Consider the following 14766-nt stretch of genomic DNA (forward strand, 5'->3'; position numbering starts at 1 on the left):
TAGTAGGCTAAGTAGGTTTGTGTAAGTACACTCTATGATGTTTGCACAATGACAAAATTGCCTAATGCCCTAATGCAGTCTGTCATTAAGAAATGCGTGACTATATTTAGAAAATAAGCCAATTGGAAATAGAATGCCAAAAACTGTGCCATTTCTTTTTTCAGTTGATCTCACCTCTTTAAAAAGAAGTCCAACTTGTCCCTTTTGTCCTTTTGTAATTAAGAAATTTAGGTCTTGATTAACATACTGTTACACAAGATATTTCTAGTACAATAAATGAGGTTGAAGAGAAAATTCAGCATAATCAATACAGATAGAACTTAAATGACTTGCAGTATGTCTTGATTTTTTTTAAGTTAAAAAGAAACATTTGAAAGGATTAAGGTATATCAAATCCAAAATGTGTATTACATTTACATTTGAACCAGCTACTTTGTACCCAGTAATCACTAGTTAGTTGAAGACATTTACATGAACATGTAAATACTCACCTTGTTCCACTCTTAGTACACCAACTTATCATTTGGGTAGGTATTGTCTCTGGTTTTAAACTAAGTTTACTGAAAATAAAATTTTTTCAGTATATTCTCTTTTTCACTGATTATCAAAAGTAATGCATGCTCAATTTGGTGGAAAACAAGTGATTTGCCGTAATTTAGACACATCAAGTATTAATCTGCTGAGTATCTTTTTAAAATACATTTTCTACATATTCCATGGATGTAGTTACTTAAGCATTTATTATGTGGCCAATCTTTTTCAGGCTTTTAGATATGACTTCATTTGTTTGGATTTTTCTGGGTTTTATTCATTTCTTTATGTATGTTGATAAACTGCTTTTCACCTAAGATCTCACGACCATTTTCTTATGATAGTTGGTATTCTTTTATAATGCTTTTCATTGCTTTATAATCTTACATTGGGTGGCTGTATTATAATTTAGCCAGTTAGTCCCTTGTTTTCTAGACGTTCTTTTTTTGTTTTTCCAAAATTTTGTAGCACAATAGCATCTTTTAAAGCTTTTTCAGTTTGGTAAGAGAAAACAATATTTCATTTTATTTTGCATTGATGATTAAGTTTGAACACTTCATATTTTTATAGGCCAGTTGCTACTATCTACTCATGTTCTTTGTTTATTAGGAGTATTCATCCTTATTGATATTCTAAAACTGTGCATTATAGATAATAACTCTTTGTCATGTATGTACATATTTTATTGTACTTTGCCATTGCTTTGATGTTGTATGTATTAGAATTCTTCATGCAAAAGTTTGTCTTAATGTGATCTAGATTAAATTTTTTTGTCAAAGAAAATTTCCATTTGTCGTTTAAGTACTGTCTAGTTTAGCTGTATTTTCTTGTTCACAATATTGCTTTGGGAAATAACATGTTCCCAGCTGGTGACTGTAAATAACCTCCTTGCTGCCCTGAAAAGGCAGATGGAAATGGCTCATTTATAATGACAGTTCTCATGTGGGAATCTTGAAGGATAGCACTTGTTGTGAAAATCAGCAGTCTTCCACATGCAGCAATTTTTGGTAGAGTCTTATTTATATTCCTTTAGAATATAAATTTAGATAGAAGTTATCTGGGAAAATGCTTAAGTATAGAAAATGAATGTGGAATTTGGTATGAGTATCATACATATAGATATGGATAGTCCTAGGAGAGAGAAACATTTTCTAAATAAAGAGATTTTTAATTTTTGAGACAGTTTTCAAAGTTGAAGATCACATTTCTTTTTTTTTCTTTCTTTTTTTTTTTTTTTTTGAGACAGAGTCTCGCTCTGTTGCCCAGGCTGGAGTGCAGTGGCCAGATCTCAGCTCACTGCAAGCTCTGCCTCCCGGGTTTACGCCATTCTCCTGCCTCAGCCTCCCGAGTAGCCTCCGAGTAGCCACCTCACCTGGCTAGTTTTTTGTATTTTTTTGTAGAGATGGGTGGGGTTTCACCATGTTAGCCAGGATGGTCTTGATCTCCTGACCTCGTGATCCACCCGTCTCGGCCTCCCAAAGTGCGGGGATTACAGGCTTGAGCCACTGCGCCCGGCCAAAGATCACATTTCTTAAAGTACCAGTAAAAGCATAGTATGTGGCACTTTAAAAGATTAGAGAGAAAAAACATTTTCAGAGAAAGACAACTTCTATTTGTAAAATAGTTACATGCATCTTTCCATTCTTTGCTCCCAGTATTCTTAAGCTACTCATGTTGAAATCAAAATCCCTGTAATATGGATGGAGAGGAATACTATTTGCGATAGATAAGTTATGAATGTCATATAATTTCTGTTTTGGTGATAGAAGGAGGATAATTATCTGAATTACTAAATACAGGATATGTCAAAAATAACATTTCTTACCAGTTTGAAGCTGTGATCTACAGCTTTTATCCTCAACGTGTATTTTCTTTGTAGCCTAGACTGAATAAGATTTGAAAATCCCTAACACCGCCAGGCACGGTGGTTCATCCCTGTAATCCCAGCACTTTGGGAGGCTGAGGCAGGCAGATCACCTGAGGTCGGGAGCTTGAGACCAGCCTGGCGAACATGGCAAAACCCCATCTCTATTAAAAATAAAAAAAATTAACTGGGCATGGTGGCAGGCGCCTGTAATCCCAGCTACTCGGGAGGCAGAGGGTGGAGAATCGCTTGAACCTGGGAGGCGGAGGTTGCAGTGAGCTGAGAGCGTGCCATTGCACTCTAGCCTGGATGACAAGAGTGGAACTCCGTCTCAAAAAAGAAAAAAAGAAAAGAAAATCCCTAACTCCTAACTTGTTTGGTATAATAAGTTATATATCGATGTTTATTTACTGCTTAAATGAAGCAAATTAAAATAATCTTTAATTTTTAAATCCCTTAATGTTGTATTAATTGATTGATTATCATTCTGTTACCCAACAGTATACTTGACCAATGGTTTTAACATGAAGGAACTTTACAGAAAACAAACTTATGAATACTAAGCAGCAACTGTTTGAAGCATTCATTTACTTGCTAGATTTTATTAATATGTGTGCTTGTTTAAATGGTTTAAACATATAACTCATTGAACTTTTGTGTTCCTTGTCACATTTTATCACAATGTTTGTAACTTTAAGGAAGAGAAAACCAGATCACTGTGATACTCTCTTTTAGATGAAGTAAAAATTAGACTAAACTGTAGTGTTGATAGAATTGAAGCACCTTCACTTTGGTTGGCATTAGTCAACTGGTGAGGGAGGATATATATATGTGTGTGTGTATGAGCATGTACATCTGTGCTGAAGCAATGAGGAATTAGTTATGCCTGCTGATAGTTACCTACAGTAAATGTGCATTAAACAGAAATACCAAGTACACACATATCAGAAACTGATTTGTTCCTTTTATTACTGTTGGCCATATATTAGGAAGGGGAGATGGTTCTAGTTTAATTAACCCAGTTGAGTGTAGCAGATGGGGCAGAATGTCTTGCAGCGATAAGACAATTCAGAAATGGCACCAGATGTTGGAAGCTGTCCCTGGTGGTGTTTGAGTGCAGCCCAGATGTTCCAGTCCCACCTGGCTAGTTTCTAAGCACTGCAGGCTAAGCAGCTGTGATGTAACCTATATAATGTTCACATAACACTAAAAGCACCATAATTGAACTGCTGTAGACTTCTAAGGTTGTGACTATTAAGAGGTGAAATCTTTAAGGACAGACAAAAGTAAGGACAACTATTTAAAGTTTCAGATATTGGGCTATTTCACTACCTAAACTGAGAAAAAAAGGAGTATTACTTGAAATAATGTTATAATTGAAATTATAGGTAAAAGTAAATATTCTTACCCATGTAGTATTTACAAATATAATTTTATGTCAGAATGTAATGTTACGCACACAGAGGTTGATTTGCAGACTCATAATTTGGGCCTTACCCTTTTAAAAACACCTATCTAGAAGTAGCAAAAAAGCTATTTTTTTTTCCATGCATTAAAATTACAAAACACAAGTATTTACTCTTTTATGGAGTAAACACTACGGGGGGGAAACATCCACCAAAACTATTGTATTGATATTTCTCCCTCTCTCTGCTTAAAATAATTTTTTTGTTTTGTTTTGTTTTTTGTTTTTTTGAGACAGTGTCTCACTGTGTCACCCAGTCTGGAGTGCAGCAATCTCGGCTCACTGCAGCCGCTGCCTCCTGGGCTCAAGCAATCCTCCCACCTCAGCCTCCTGAGTAGCTGGGGCTACAAGTACGTGCCACCATGCTCAATTTAATATTTTAAGGTTTTGTAGAGACGAGGTCTCACTATATTGCCCAGGCTGGTCTCTCAACTCCTGGGCTCAAGCAATTCCCCCGCCTCATCGTCCCAAAGTGCTGGGATTTACAGACATGAGCCACCACACCAGACTCTAAAATGATTTTATACAAGTGGACTTTATCTTTCTAACTTTTTATTTTTAAAAATTCCAAACGTACAGAAAATTTGCCCCATTTTCTTTATCTCTCTCTCTGGTTCTTTTTTATTTGTTTGTTGTGTACTGTTTGTTTCATCCGTATCACTTGAGAGGAAGTCGCAATCATGACATTTTGCCCCTAAAATACTTCAACCTATATTTCTTTACAAGGACATTCTCCTTTACGATCGTGATATAATCATACTTGGGATTTAACATTAAAACAGTATTAATGCTAATATACAGACCACATTCAGATTTCCCCAGTGTCTCAATTCTGTCATTTCAGGATAGCAATTAGAAAAAAATTCGGGGTCCAATCAAAGATCCTGCATTTTATTTACTTGTTTTGTGAATATCTTATTCCCCAGCAGCATTTTACTCAGGTTTTAGAATCCATCGAAGACTCTTCTAAAGAGCATAATGGCTGGATAAGTTGTATTCTTTCCACATTATGCTCGTGAAATATTAGATAATTTTAACCACAGATACAGTGTCATTTATCTTACTAGATACGGGACTGAGGAACAGAAAAGAGTCTATGGTAGCTCATAGGGAACATAGTGACATGAAAATCTAGGTCAACAGACTAGCTTTTATGAGGCATGTGGGCCTCTAATATTAGGTACTTTTTGTGGCACTAAAATGGCCTCCAGAAATTATTTACAATTGTTCTCTAGTTCTAACAGTTTTACCTTTTTCTTAACTTCTAGGAGGATCAGCTGATTTATTCGGAGGATTTGCTGACTTTGGCTCAGCTGCTGCATCAGGCAGTTTCCCTTCCCAAGGTATGATTCTATTTGATTGGCCAGAAGTCTGGGGTGGTAAAAAGGTTATTAAAAACAACTCCCATTCCCCCCAAGTCAGCTTCTTTCTGTCATTTTTCTACTTGTAGTATTCATAATTCATAATTCCTAAAGAACTTATTCACAAGGTGTTTTATTGGGCAGATGCCTTAAATGTGCCAAATGAATTATTTTGGTCACAGACTACTCCAGTACATCTAAAGAAAATTGCCCGTATTCATAGGTGACTCTTGTTTAGCTTTTTTGAAAGGGAAAGGAGGATGTGAGTATCTCTAACTAATCTTATTTTGTTTAATAGCAGCAAGAATATCATGGTTTATGTTTAGTTTAGCTTATGATTTTCATGAATGATAGGGACATGGGGATCAGACCAACTATCTTACTGAAATGTATTCCTTTTTTAATTTAGATATGTTAAAAGTATTTATGTGAAAAACAACCGAACTTCGTTTTGACATATCCTAAAATAATGAGCAGTTGAACCTCAGGCAAAACTTTCTCATTCTTTATTAGAATAGAATTTTAAAACAAAAAGCGGCATTCAAACAGGATATGGACTTAAACATCAAGGATTGAGGTGAAAGGCCTGTTTCTTTTTTTAATTAATATTTTTATCTTATTACCTACCCCTGCCATATGGTAACTGTTTAACTTTACGAAAGCCACAGAACCTTCAACTTTTTAAAACTAGGAACTGTGTTACTTGTCTTGGTTCTTTTTGAGGATAGTGTCTATAGAGGTATGTATTAGGTTGGTGCAATTATCGCAGTTACTCTTGCACCAACCTAATAAAATAGGGGCTACATTCATTAAGTGTCTTTTTAATTTTTTTTTAAGGTTGTGAACTGAAGAGGTTGTGTTATTTGTTTTATAAAATCTGGTCAGTCTGAAGTTTGAGAGAGAATATTTTTAAAATTTAGCTATGAGAATCTTAAACATGAGGTGAGGCAGGGAGAAAAGATGTAATTTAACTGAGCTAGTGTTGTTACTGATCACAAGTCAAATGTTGCCGTTATATTAAACTGGATTAAAATTTATATTTAGTAATATTTAGTAATATCTGGTTAGGTTTGTGAGGAGTTAGGAAAAAAGATACATAGCTTGTAGAATGGTTTGGGGTTATTTTGACAACTTATTTTTGTAAATTCCAAGTATTTTCCAGAAACTAGAATTGTTGAGTGATTTTCTGCTTCATTTTTAAAGTGTGATTATGCCCTCTAAGGGTTGATGCCTTACTTTAGGCAAACCAAAGTGGAAGGTAAACGTTACCCTTATTTTACAGCTTCCCTGTCTAATTCTCAAAGTTTTTATGTATATAAAGTTGCCTACTTTGCAAATAATTTGAATATGTTAATGTTGCCTAAGTGATACATCTCTTCATCTGTATGCATGTGATTAATATCACCTGACCACCATTATGCAGGGGGCTGAAACCATTGCAACAATGATTAATCATTTCTGAACAATACATGCCCCACTAGAAATCTTTTCCTCCCGTGATTAATCATTTCAGATATGAAGTTTTCAGGTGGGGCAACACATTTTGCCCCAGTTTCCATTCATATTCTGCATTATAGATCAAACAGATAGAAAATCAGCATAAAGTTTACATTGATCCAACAGCCTTACTTAGTTTAAATTGTTTAATATCTAGAACTAATTGTAAAACTCTTAATGCGGTCTCTTTAAAAAAAATAAAAAAAGATCAAAGTCATGTATTAGTAAAACCCTGAGGTAAAGAATGTTAGTCCAATTCTTATATTAAATTGTTAGTAGAACTTGGAGTTTCTAAGTGAATTATTTTCTCTTTCAAGGGTGCTTACATTTTAATGTGGTAATGGAAGAATGTATTTTTAAAGACTTCACATTATTATTCTCTTGATATTTAGCATAATGAGACATGATATTGTAGTGGTTGGTCACTTTTTAGGCTAGACAAAATGTATTTCCAAGTTGTAAATGAACATGGAGTGCAAAGAGATGGTGTTAATTAACTTGGAAGGTACATACTTACTATTTGCTTTCAGATGACAGTTTTTATGTAGCTCTTTCTTCACCTTTTGCTTTTTCAAATTCCATTTATTCATATTTATCTATTTGTTCCTTTCAATATAAGAATTGATTAGAGGTTAATTGATAAGACTATAGCGATTAAGAGTATGGATTTTAGGCATTCAACCTTACACTTGCAAAGTATAGTGATAGGGTTTTGCTTGTTTCTGGCTTGGTTGTGTTTTTTAATATTACATGAGTTTTCTTCCTCTTTTTTATTGTAAATAAACAGTCCCAGTTGAAGCAGGCAATGTGCTAAGGTTATAGCCCTTGTGTTGTCAGTAGAAGTATGGCCAAATAAGTGAGAAATTCTTTTTTTTTCTTAGACGGAGTCTTGCTCTGTCACCCAGGCTGGAGTGCAGTGGCACAATCACTGCAGCCTCCACCTCCTGGGTTCAACCAATTCTCGTGCCTGAGCCTCCCGAGTAGCTGGGACTACAGGCGCGTGTCACAATTCCCAGCTAATTTTTTTGTATTTTTAGTAGATACTGGGTTTCACCGCGCTAGCCAGGATGGTCTCAATCTCCTGACCTTGTGATCTACCTGCTCGGCCTCCCAAAGTCCTAGGATTACAGGCGTGAGCCACCAGGCCTGGCCATTTTTTTTGTGGTAAATTCAGTATGTCACCTATAGAGCTGCCAAGAGATGGATTTTCCTTTATATTTGGAAGGATTTTTTTTTTCTTTGCCACCTTGTTAACTCTCGTGTAATATTCATGAGGAAGAATACTGTCCAGATGGAGATGGTACCTGCAGATGTTAATCTGGGTGGACTCAGATCAGCTCTAATTTGTTTCAGTTCATAGATTGTTATATTCGTTCTGTGCATTTCATGAAGTTTCTTACCCTTAGAGTTATTTCTGTCTTAGTAACAGCAGCAAGTGGGAATGGAGACTTTGGTGACTGGAGTGCCTTCAACCAAGCCCCATCAGGCCCTGTTGCTTCCAGTGGCGAGTTCTTTGGCAATGCCTCACAGCCAGCGGTAGAACTCGTTAGTGGCTCACAATCAGCTCTAGGCCCACCTCCTGCTGCCTCGAATTCTTCAGACCTGTTTGATCTTATGGGCTCATCCCAGGCAACCATGACATCTTCCCAGAGTATGAATTTCTCTATGATGAGCACTAATACTGTGGGACTTGGTTTGCCTATGTCAAGATCACAGGTAAGTTGTCTGGTTCCCTTGGAAGTTGTTACTTATCATCTTTGAGATGCTCTAACTCATCTAATAATAGATTAGTGTAAAACAGAAAAATAGGCAAGTCCTTTTTATGTGTATGAATACATGTCTGTGTGTATATATATATATACACATGCATCTGCACATTTCATTTACCTTAAACTCTTTCCCCTAGCATAGTCATTTGCATTCTGGAAGGCAAGACCTCCCCCATCTTGTAGTCACTGTAAAGCCAAGCTGGTGCCTTTGTACAGAGGAGGAACATGGCAAAAATTTATTCTTATAACAAATTGGTATTTGATAGTTTTTTTAAATTGTCTTTAAGAAAAAGAAATAGGCCAGGTGCAGTGGTTCACCCCTGTAATCCCAGCACTTTGGAAGGCTGAGGTGGGTGGATCACGAGGTCGGGAGATCAAGACCATCCTGGCTAACACAGCAAAACCCCATCTCTACTAAAAATACAAAAAATTAGCCAGGTGTGGTGGCGGGCACCTGTAGTCCCAGCTACTCAGGAGGCTGAGTCAGGAGAATGGCGTGAACCTGGGAGGCAGAGCTTGCATTGAGCCAAGATCGCACCACTGCACTTCAGCCTGGGTGACAGAGTGAGACTCTGTCTCATTTAAAAAAAAAAAAAAAGGAAAAGACATAGAGATATTGTTTCACTCATGGCAAGTATCTGTTTAGTAAAATTTCTGGTCATGTCCCTAAAGAAATATCACTGATTGGTTGTAAATAATCAGTGCTAATATGGAAAATTATTCTGTCAAATGGTGAATGTTCTTCCCAATTCTGGACCTGCTGTACATTATGTAAGTGTTTTATAGGCTCATCTTTCAACTTTCATTTTCATAAAGAAAACTAAAATGGGAGCTTCTTAATTCACTATTTTATTTATAGTTAAATCCAAATTACCTAGTACTAGCTTAGAATTCAAACAAGTGCAGGCTTGGAAAATATGTGTCTGAGTGGTACCAGGAACTTGCTATTTTTGACTCAAACTATTGAGAATATGTGTTTATGATGCTAATTACTCATTTTAATGTGTAGATTCTTGTCTTTGGGGTATTAGGATGAAGGAAAAGAAGAAAGAAGCAGAAAGGTGCCTGCTCTGTGTGTAACAGAAATAAGACCTAATGTATGAGTTAAGCATAAAGCCAGTCTACTTTATTTGCAGTCTTAATTGTAACTGTCGTAATTCTTTGCATTGGTACATTTTTAATTATTCTTCCTCTTCTTGTTCTTTTTTCTGTCCTTTTCACAGTTATCCTCAGTAACCATTAGGAACCTCTGCTTCTTTCTCCTGAATTTCTTCTTTCTCCTACATTGGTCCATATACATCAAGTTCATTTAGTGTTGCTCACTTTAGGTAGTAAAAGTATACACAGAGCAGGGAAATGTCAGTCAGGATATGTGAAATATAAATTGCTTTTTCACGGTTTTGCCTTATATCCTTGTATAATGTGAGATGTCATATCCTGAATTCTCTGTTTTGTTGTGTTGTTTTGAAACAGAGTCTCACTCTGTCGCCCAGGCTGGAGTGCAGTGGCACGATCTCTGCTCACTGCAACCTCCACCTCCTCGGTTCAAGCGATTCTCCTGCCTTAGCCTCCCAAGTAACTGGGACTACAGGCGTGTGCCACCATGCCTGGCTAATTTTGTATTTTTAGTAGAGATGGGGTTTCATCCTGTTGGCCACGCTGGTCTTGAACTTCTGACCTCAGGTGATCCGCCCACCTTAGTCTCCCAAAGTGCTGGGATTACAGGCGTAAATCACCGCGCCTGGCCTCTGAATTCTGTTTTGAAAGGATAAATTTCCACTTGTGTATCTCCTTAAAGCTATACTAACCTAAAGTTGGTAGTTCCCCTGGGCATTTGCCAGGAATGGTGGCTTCTAGACTTTGAGTGTTGGGAGAATAATTGTCAGTGTAGGTAAATTGTTGGTTTTATCCACCTCAAATCTGATTGGGACTTCAGAGGAACCTCTTTGGGAAGCTAATGATTCAGGGTAGTGAAGGCATTAGGATAGAACATTTGTGGTTCTCTTTGTTCAGAAGTGCATTGTTGTGATTAAATTGCCATCTGATAATTTTTATAGAACAGATGCTTAATTTTTAGAGCATTTTTCTATTTTCCAGCCTTTGCAAAATGTTAGCACAGTGCTGCAGAAGCCTAATCCTCTCTATAATCAGAATACAGATATGGTCCAGAAATCAGTCAGCAAAACCTTGCCCTCCACTTGGTCTGACCCCAGTGTAAACATCAGCTTAGACAACTTACTACCTGGCATGCAGCCTTCCAAACCCCAGCAGCCGTCACTGAATACAATGATTCAGCAACAGAGTAAGTTACCTTAAGACGTCCCACTTCTTTGTGTACTTGCAGTCTTTTGCCTTAATGCCAGGACTACTACAAACTATGAAATGAAAATACATCACATAAATTGTAACTCACAGCTAACCAAATGCCTGTTCACTTAAGATATTTTCACATAATATTTACTGGATATTCCTCCTGGCACATTGAATTACTTTATATTCTATTCTTGGCCTGATAACATTTATTGTTTTGTAGAGAGTTTTGAGGACCTGATCACTAAAACAAAAATTTGCTATACAGATTTTTTAAAAAAAATATAGGCAAATATGATGGACAAACAAAAATTGTCTGATTCTGCCATTGAGGGGTAATCACCATTCATACATATTTCTATCTTTTCTTTTTTCTTTTTTTTTGAGATGGAGTTTTGCTCTGTCGCCCAGACTGGAGTGCAGTGGCACAATCTTGGCTCACTGCAGCGTCCACCTCCCAGCTTTAAGCGATTCCTTGCCTCAGCCTTCTGAGCAGCCAGGATTACAGGACATGTGCCACCACACCCAGCTAATTTTTGTATTTTTAGTAGAGACAGGGTTTCACCATGTTGGCCGGGCTGGTCTTGAACTCTTGACCTCAAGTGATCCACCTGCTTTGGCCTCCCAAAGTGCTGGGATTACAGGTGTGAGGCACCACGCCCAGCCGCTTTCCATCTTTTCTAACCATATTTTTAATACTTAGGATCATTCTCTCTATGTTGGTTTGTTTCTTGCTGTTCTTATTCAACATTAAGTCATCATTTTCCCTGTGTGGAGTAATATTCTTAGGAAAAATGATTGTTAGCGCTTGATAGTTATCATATTAGTGTATGATTTCCCTTGCTAATTATTTCAGTTGTTTCCAGCTATTTGTTATTATAAATCAAGATTTTATATAAATCTTCATACTTCGGTTTTTTTCCTTAATAGAATGTTCTAAAAATAAGTCAATGGATATAAACTTTTAAAACATTTTTGTATAAATCTTCATACTTCTGATTTTTTTAATAGAATGTTCTAAAAATAGCATATGTCAAAGGATATAAACTTTTTTAAGATTTTTGATACACACTAGTTCTTGACAACTTGTTAAGTAGGATTTAACAGTAGGTTTTGTAGGAATGTTTTTAAGTTGGCTGTTTTTCCCCAGTCTACTCTTACTGTTTCTACATCTCTGGGGAACCAGAGCCAATAGTCACTGAATATATTTCTCAAGAGGAACCAGTGCAGAGTAATTGACTTCTAATAAAATCACTGTAAAGAAATTTTATGGGGCTAAAGAAGTACAGATGCTCAAGAAGTTATTAGTTCTCTGCTCTGTGAACCTAAGAATTTATTGTAGTAAAGTTCTTCTGTCTGTTTTCTTCCGGTAGATATGCAGCAGCCTATGAATGTGATGACTCAAAGTTTTGGAGCCGTGAACCTCAGTTCTCCATCGAACATGCTTCCTGTCCGACCCCAAACTAACACTTTGATAGGGGGACCCATGCCTATGAGCATGCCCAATGTGGTGACTGGCCCCATGGGAATGGCCCCTCTTGGAAATACTCCAATGATGAACCAGAGCATGATGGGCATGAACATGAACATAGGGATGTCCGCTGCTGGGATGGGCCTGACGGGCACAATGGGAATGGGCATGCCCAACATAGCCATGACTTCTGGAACTGTGCAACCCAAGCAAGATGCCTTTGCAAATTTCGCCAATTTTAGCAAATAAGAGATTGTAAAAGAAGCAGATTGAATGAAGAATTTTTAGCTGTGGAGATAGGTGATGTCGGGATGGAAAATGCTAATCAACTACCCTTTCTTTTATCAATTAATTAAAATCTACATAAAGAACCAAAAAGGCTGTTTTATAAAAGTGAAATATCCAGTATTTCAGAGGGCCAGGCAAGAGCACTTCAGATGAGGCAGTCAGAATCATTTTTTTTCCAGTGAGGATAGACCACAAGTGGGTGGTGAGGCCATTGAAAGCCTTTATCAACTGAGGAGCCCATTTAACAGCATAATTTGTGGGAAGATTGGAATAGGGCTGAATAAATGTGTTTGAATCTCTAATTTTATACTTTCTTTTCCTGAGGAACTTGATTTTTCTGTCCCTGGATCGCCTTGTCATAATTGGGTCTGTTCCTTTTACTACCACTCTTGAGTCCATAGATGAAATCATTAAAGTTGGATGATCAGTTTTTTATAAAAATATATATTTTTGTCCAAAAAAGGCATACATATGTGATTATGGCTAAATCAAAGGTAACTGGAATGTATATACTTTTGCTAATGTTCCAGCAACACTGCTATTATACTATCCAAATTTTTATTGTAACGAAACCTCTTTAAGCAATTGGTGATCGCTATGGGACTTTTCCCACGTCTTCTGCTGTAATTATCCTGTGCAGAACTAGGAAAAATTTTTTTTCAGGACTGCTCTATGGTTTCCTTTAAAAGAAAAAAAACTTCTGTTTGTTTTTAGTCGTCATTATTTACAATTTGCAGTGATTAACTTGGCAAGGCTTCCTTCCGTTTATCCCTGTAGCCATCATTTAAGTCAGGAACACTCAAAAGAGAAAAATATTTATTTTTTTGGGGGGGTGTCTGAAAAGGTAAAAATCCATTAAAACCTTAAGTTAAATATAAATGTTACAACTCAAATGTCTGCTTTTAGATTTTATACAGTATTTGTTTCGTTTTGGTTTTGAGTGTATATAATACAGCATTAGCAGTACGGTTCCAGTAGAGGAGTTAAATATATATTATTAAAGGAGACCTGTAGCAGTCAAAGATTTTATTGATTTAACGACAAAGGAAATTAATTAAAATGTTTTCATTTTTCTGCTGTAATTCTGCATTAAGCTCACATGAAAATCATGATTCTAGAGTTTGGAATGCAAAATTAATTGTTTTACCCTCAAGCTGGGAATATTTTTCAAAATAAATACTATAATATAGATATCAAATTATTGCCTCCCCATGTTATGTTGAAAATTTTTTTATTAAATTGATAAAACTTTATTTCCATTATATTCATAATGTTCTGTTATACATAACATTAAAATGTTCATTAAAATCAATGTTGAACTGCTTTTTCTTTCATTCTGTTAGACATTTGAGACCATTGTATAATTTGGGCAAAGTAATTTTTATAAATAATTTAAAATTATTTAATGACTTCTCTATTCTTTCCTATCAGAGTCTACTGTTAGGAATTAAAAATGAAGCAGCAAAGATATCCTGACCTGCTCCATTCTTGCTAATGTTCCATCTACAACATTTCTAATTAGGCAGAAATTCATGTACTTCAGCTAAGTGGTAATGAAAAGTGATTCATTTGCTGAATAAGAGATGAGAGAGAGTGTAATTAGCTGACTGCGGTTTTTAATCTTTCAGCAATTCAATGTGTTTAACTTAGTTTGAAAGAATAGGAGCTTTCAAGTGTTGTTACTCCAGAGCAATCAAGCCACCCTCTGGTGGCAGCAGTAGAATATGGTCCCTGATGTTTAAAACCTAGAATCTTAAGTAAATTTTTTCTTTAAGAAGTGTATCTTCACTTTCTCAAATATGTGGCAAATTCTTAGACGAAGTAAAAGTTTATCTGAACCTTTGTGTTTTAATTCTTTTTCTAATCAGATTGACCTCTAAAGCATTTCCTGTATCATGCCCTCCTATGTTATATCTTTTTTCTTGAACATCAACTTAGAGTTTCTTATCAATAGTTTTCTTTCAGAGCCCATGAAAGAGAAAAACAATGGTGGTTTCACTGTCTGTCTGTCCAGTGTAATGATTTGTCTCCGAAGGGGTTACTAAGTTATACTTGAAGAAAGGCATAAATACCCCTAAATCATTTGGAGTTGGGAAGAAAATACTCTTCCTTTCTTTCACTATTGGGTTTCCTTCAGCCCATCCTCTATACCCTTTCCTTCTTCAACCAAAGTTTTTCTGCTTGTATCAACTTTTTATTCTGCCTAATGG

The 14766-nt window shown here is 36.3% G+C and overlaps 1 protein-coding gene across 3 annotated transcripts in view; it reads left to right on the top strand.

The window, feature by feature from the left end:
- CLINT1 (clathrin interactor 1) overlaps positions 1 to 13879 on the top strand; it is a 72094-nt gene extending 58215 nt beyond the window's left edge. For 2 of the 3 annotated variants that reach the window (XM_011966694.1, XM_011966696.1), the window contains exons 9-12: positions 5129 to 5203; positions 8142 to 8434; positions 10585 to 10789; positions 12171 to 13879. In XM_011966694.1, coding sequence (XP_011822084.1) covers positions 5129 to 5203; positions 8142 to 8434; positions 10585 to 10789; positions 12171 to 12517 — 920 coding nt within the window. In that variant the 3' untranslated portion in view covers positions 12518 to 13879. The remainder of the gene's footprint in view (positions 1 to 5128; positions 5204 to 8141; positions 8435 to 10584; positions 10790 to 12170) is intronic. The other variant, XM_011966695.1, reaches the window with a different exon arrangement.
- Positions 13880 to 14766: the final 887 nt, after the last annotated feature.

This window comes from Mandrillus leucophaeus, unplaced genomic scaffold (genome assembly GCF_000951045.1).
Source record: "Mandrillus leucophaeus isolate KB7577 unplaced genomic scaffold, Mleu.le_1.0 Scaffold77, whole genome shotgun sequence".
NCBI classification, from domain to species: domain Eukaryota; kingdom Metazoa; phylum Chordata; class Mammalia; order Primates; family Cercopithecidae; genus Mandrillus; species Mandrillus leucophaeus.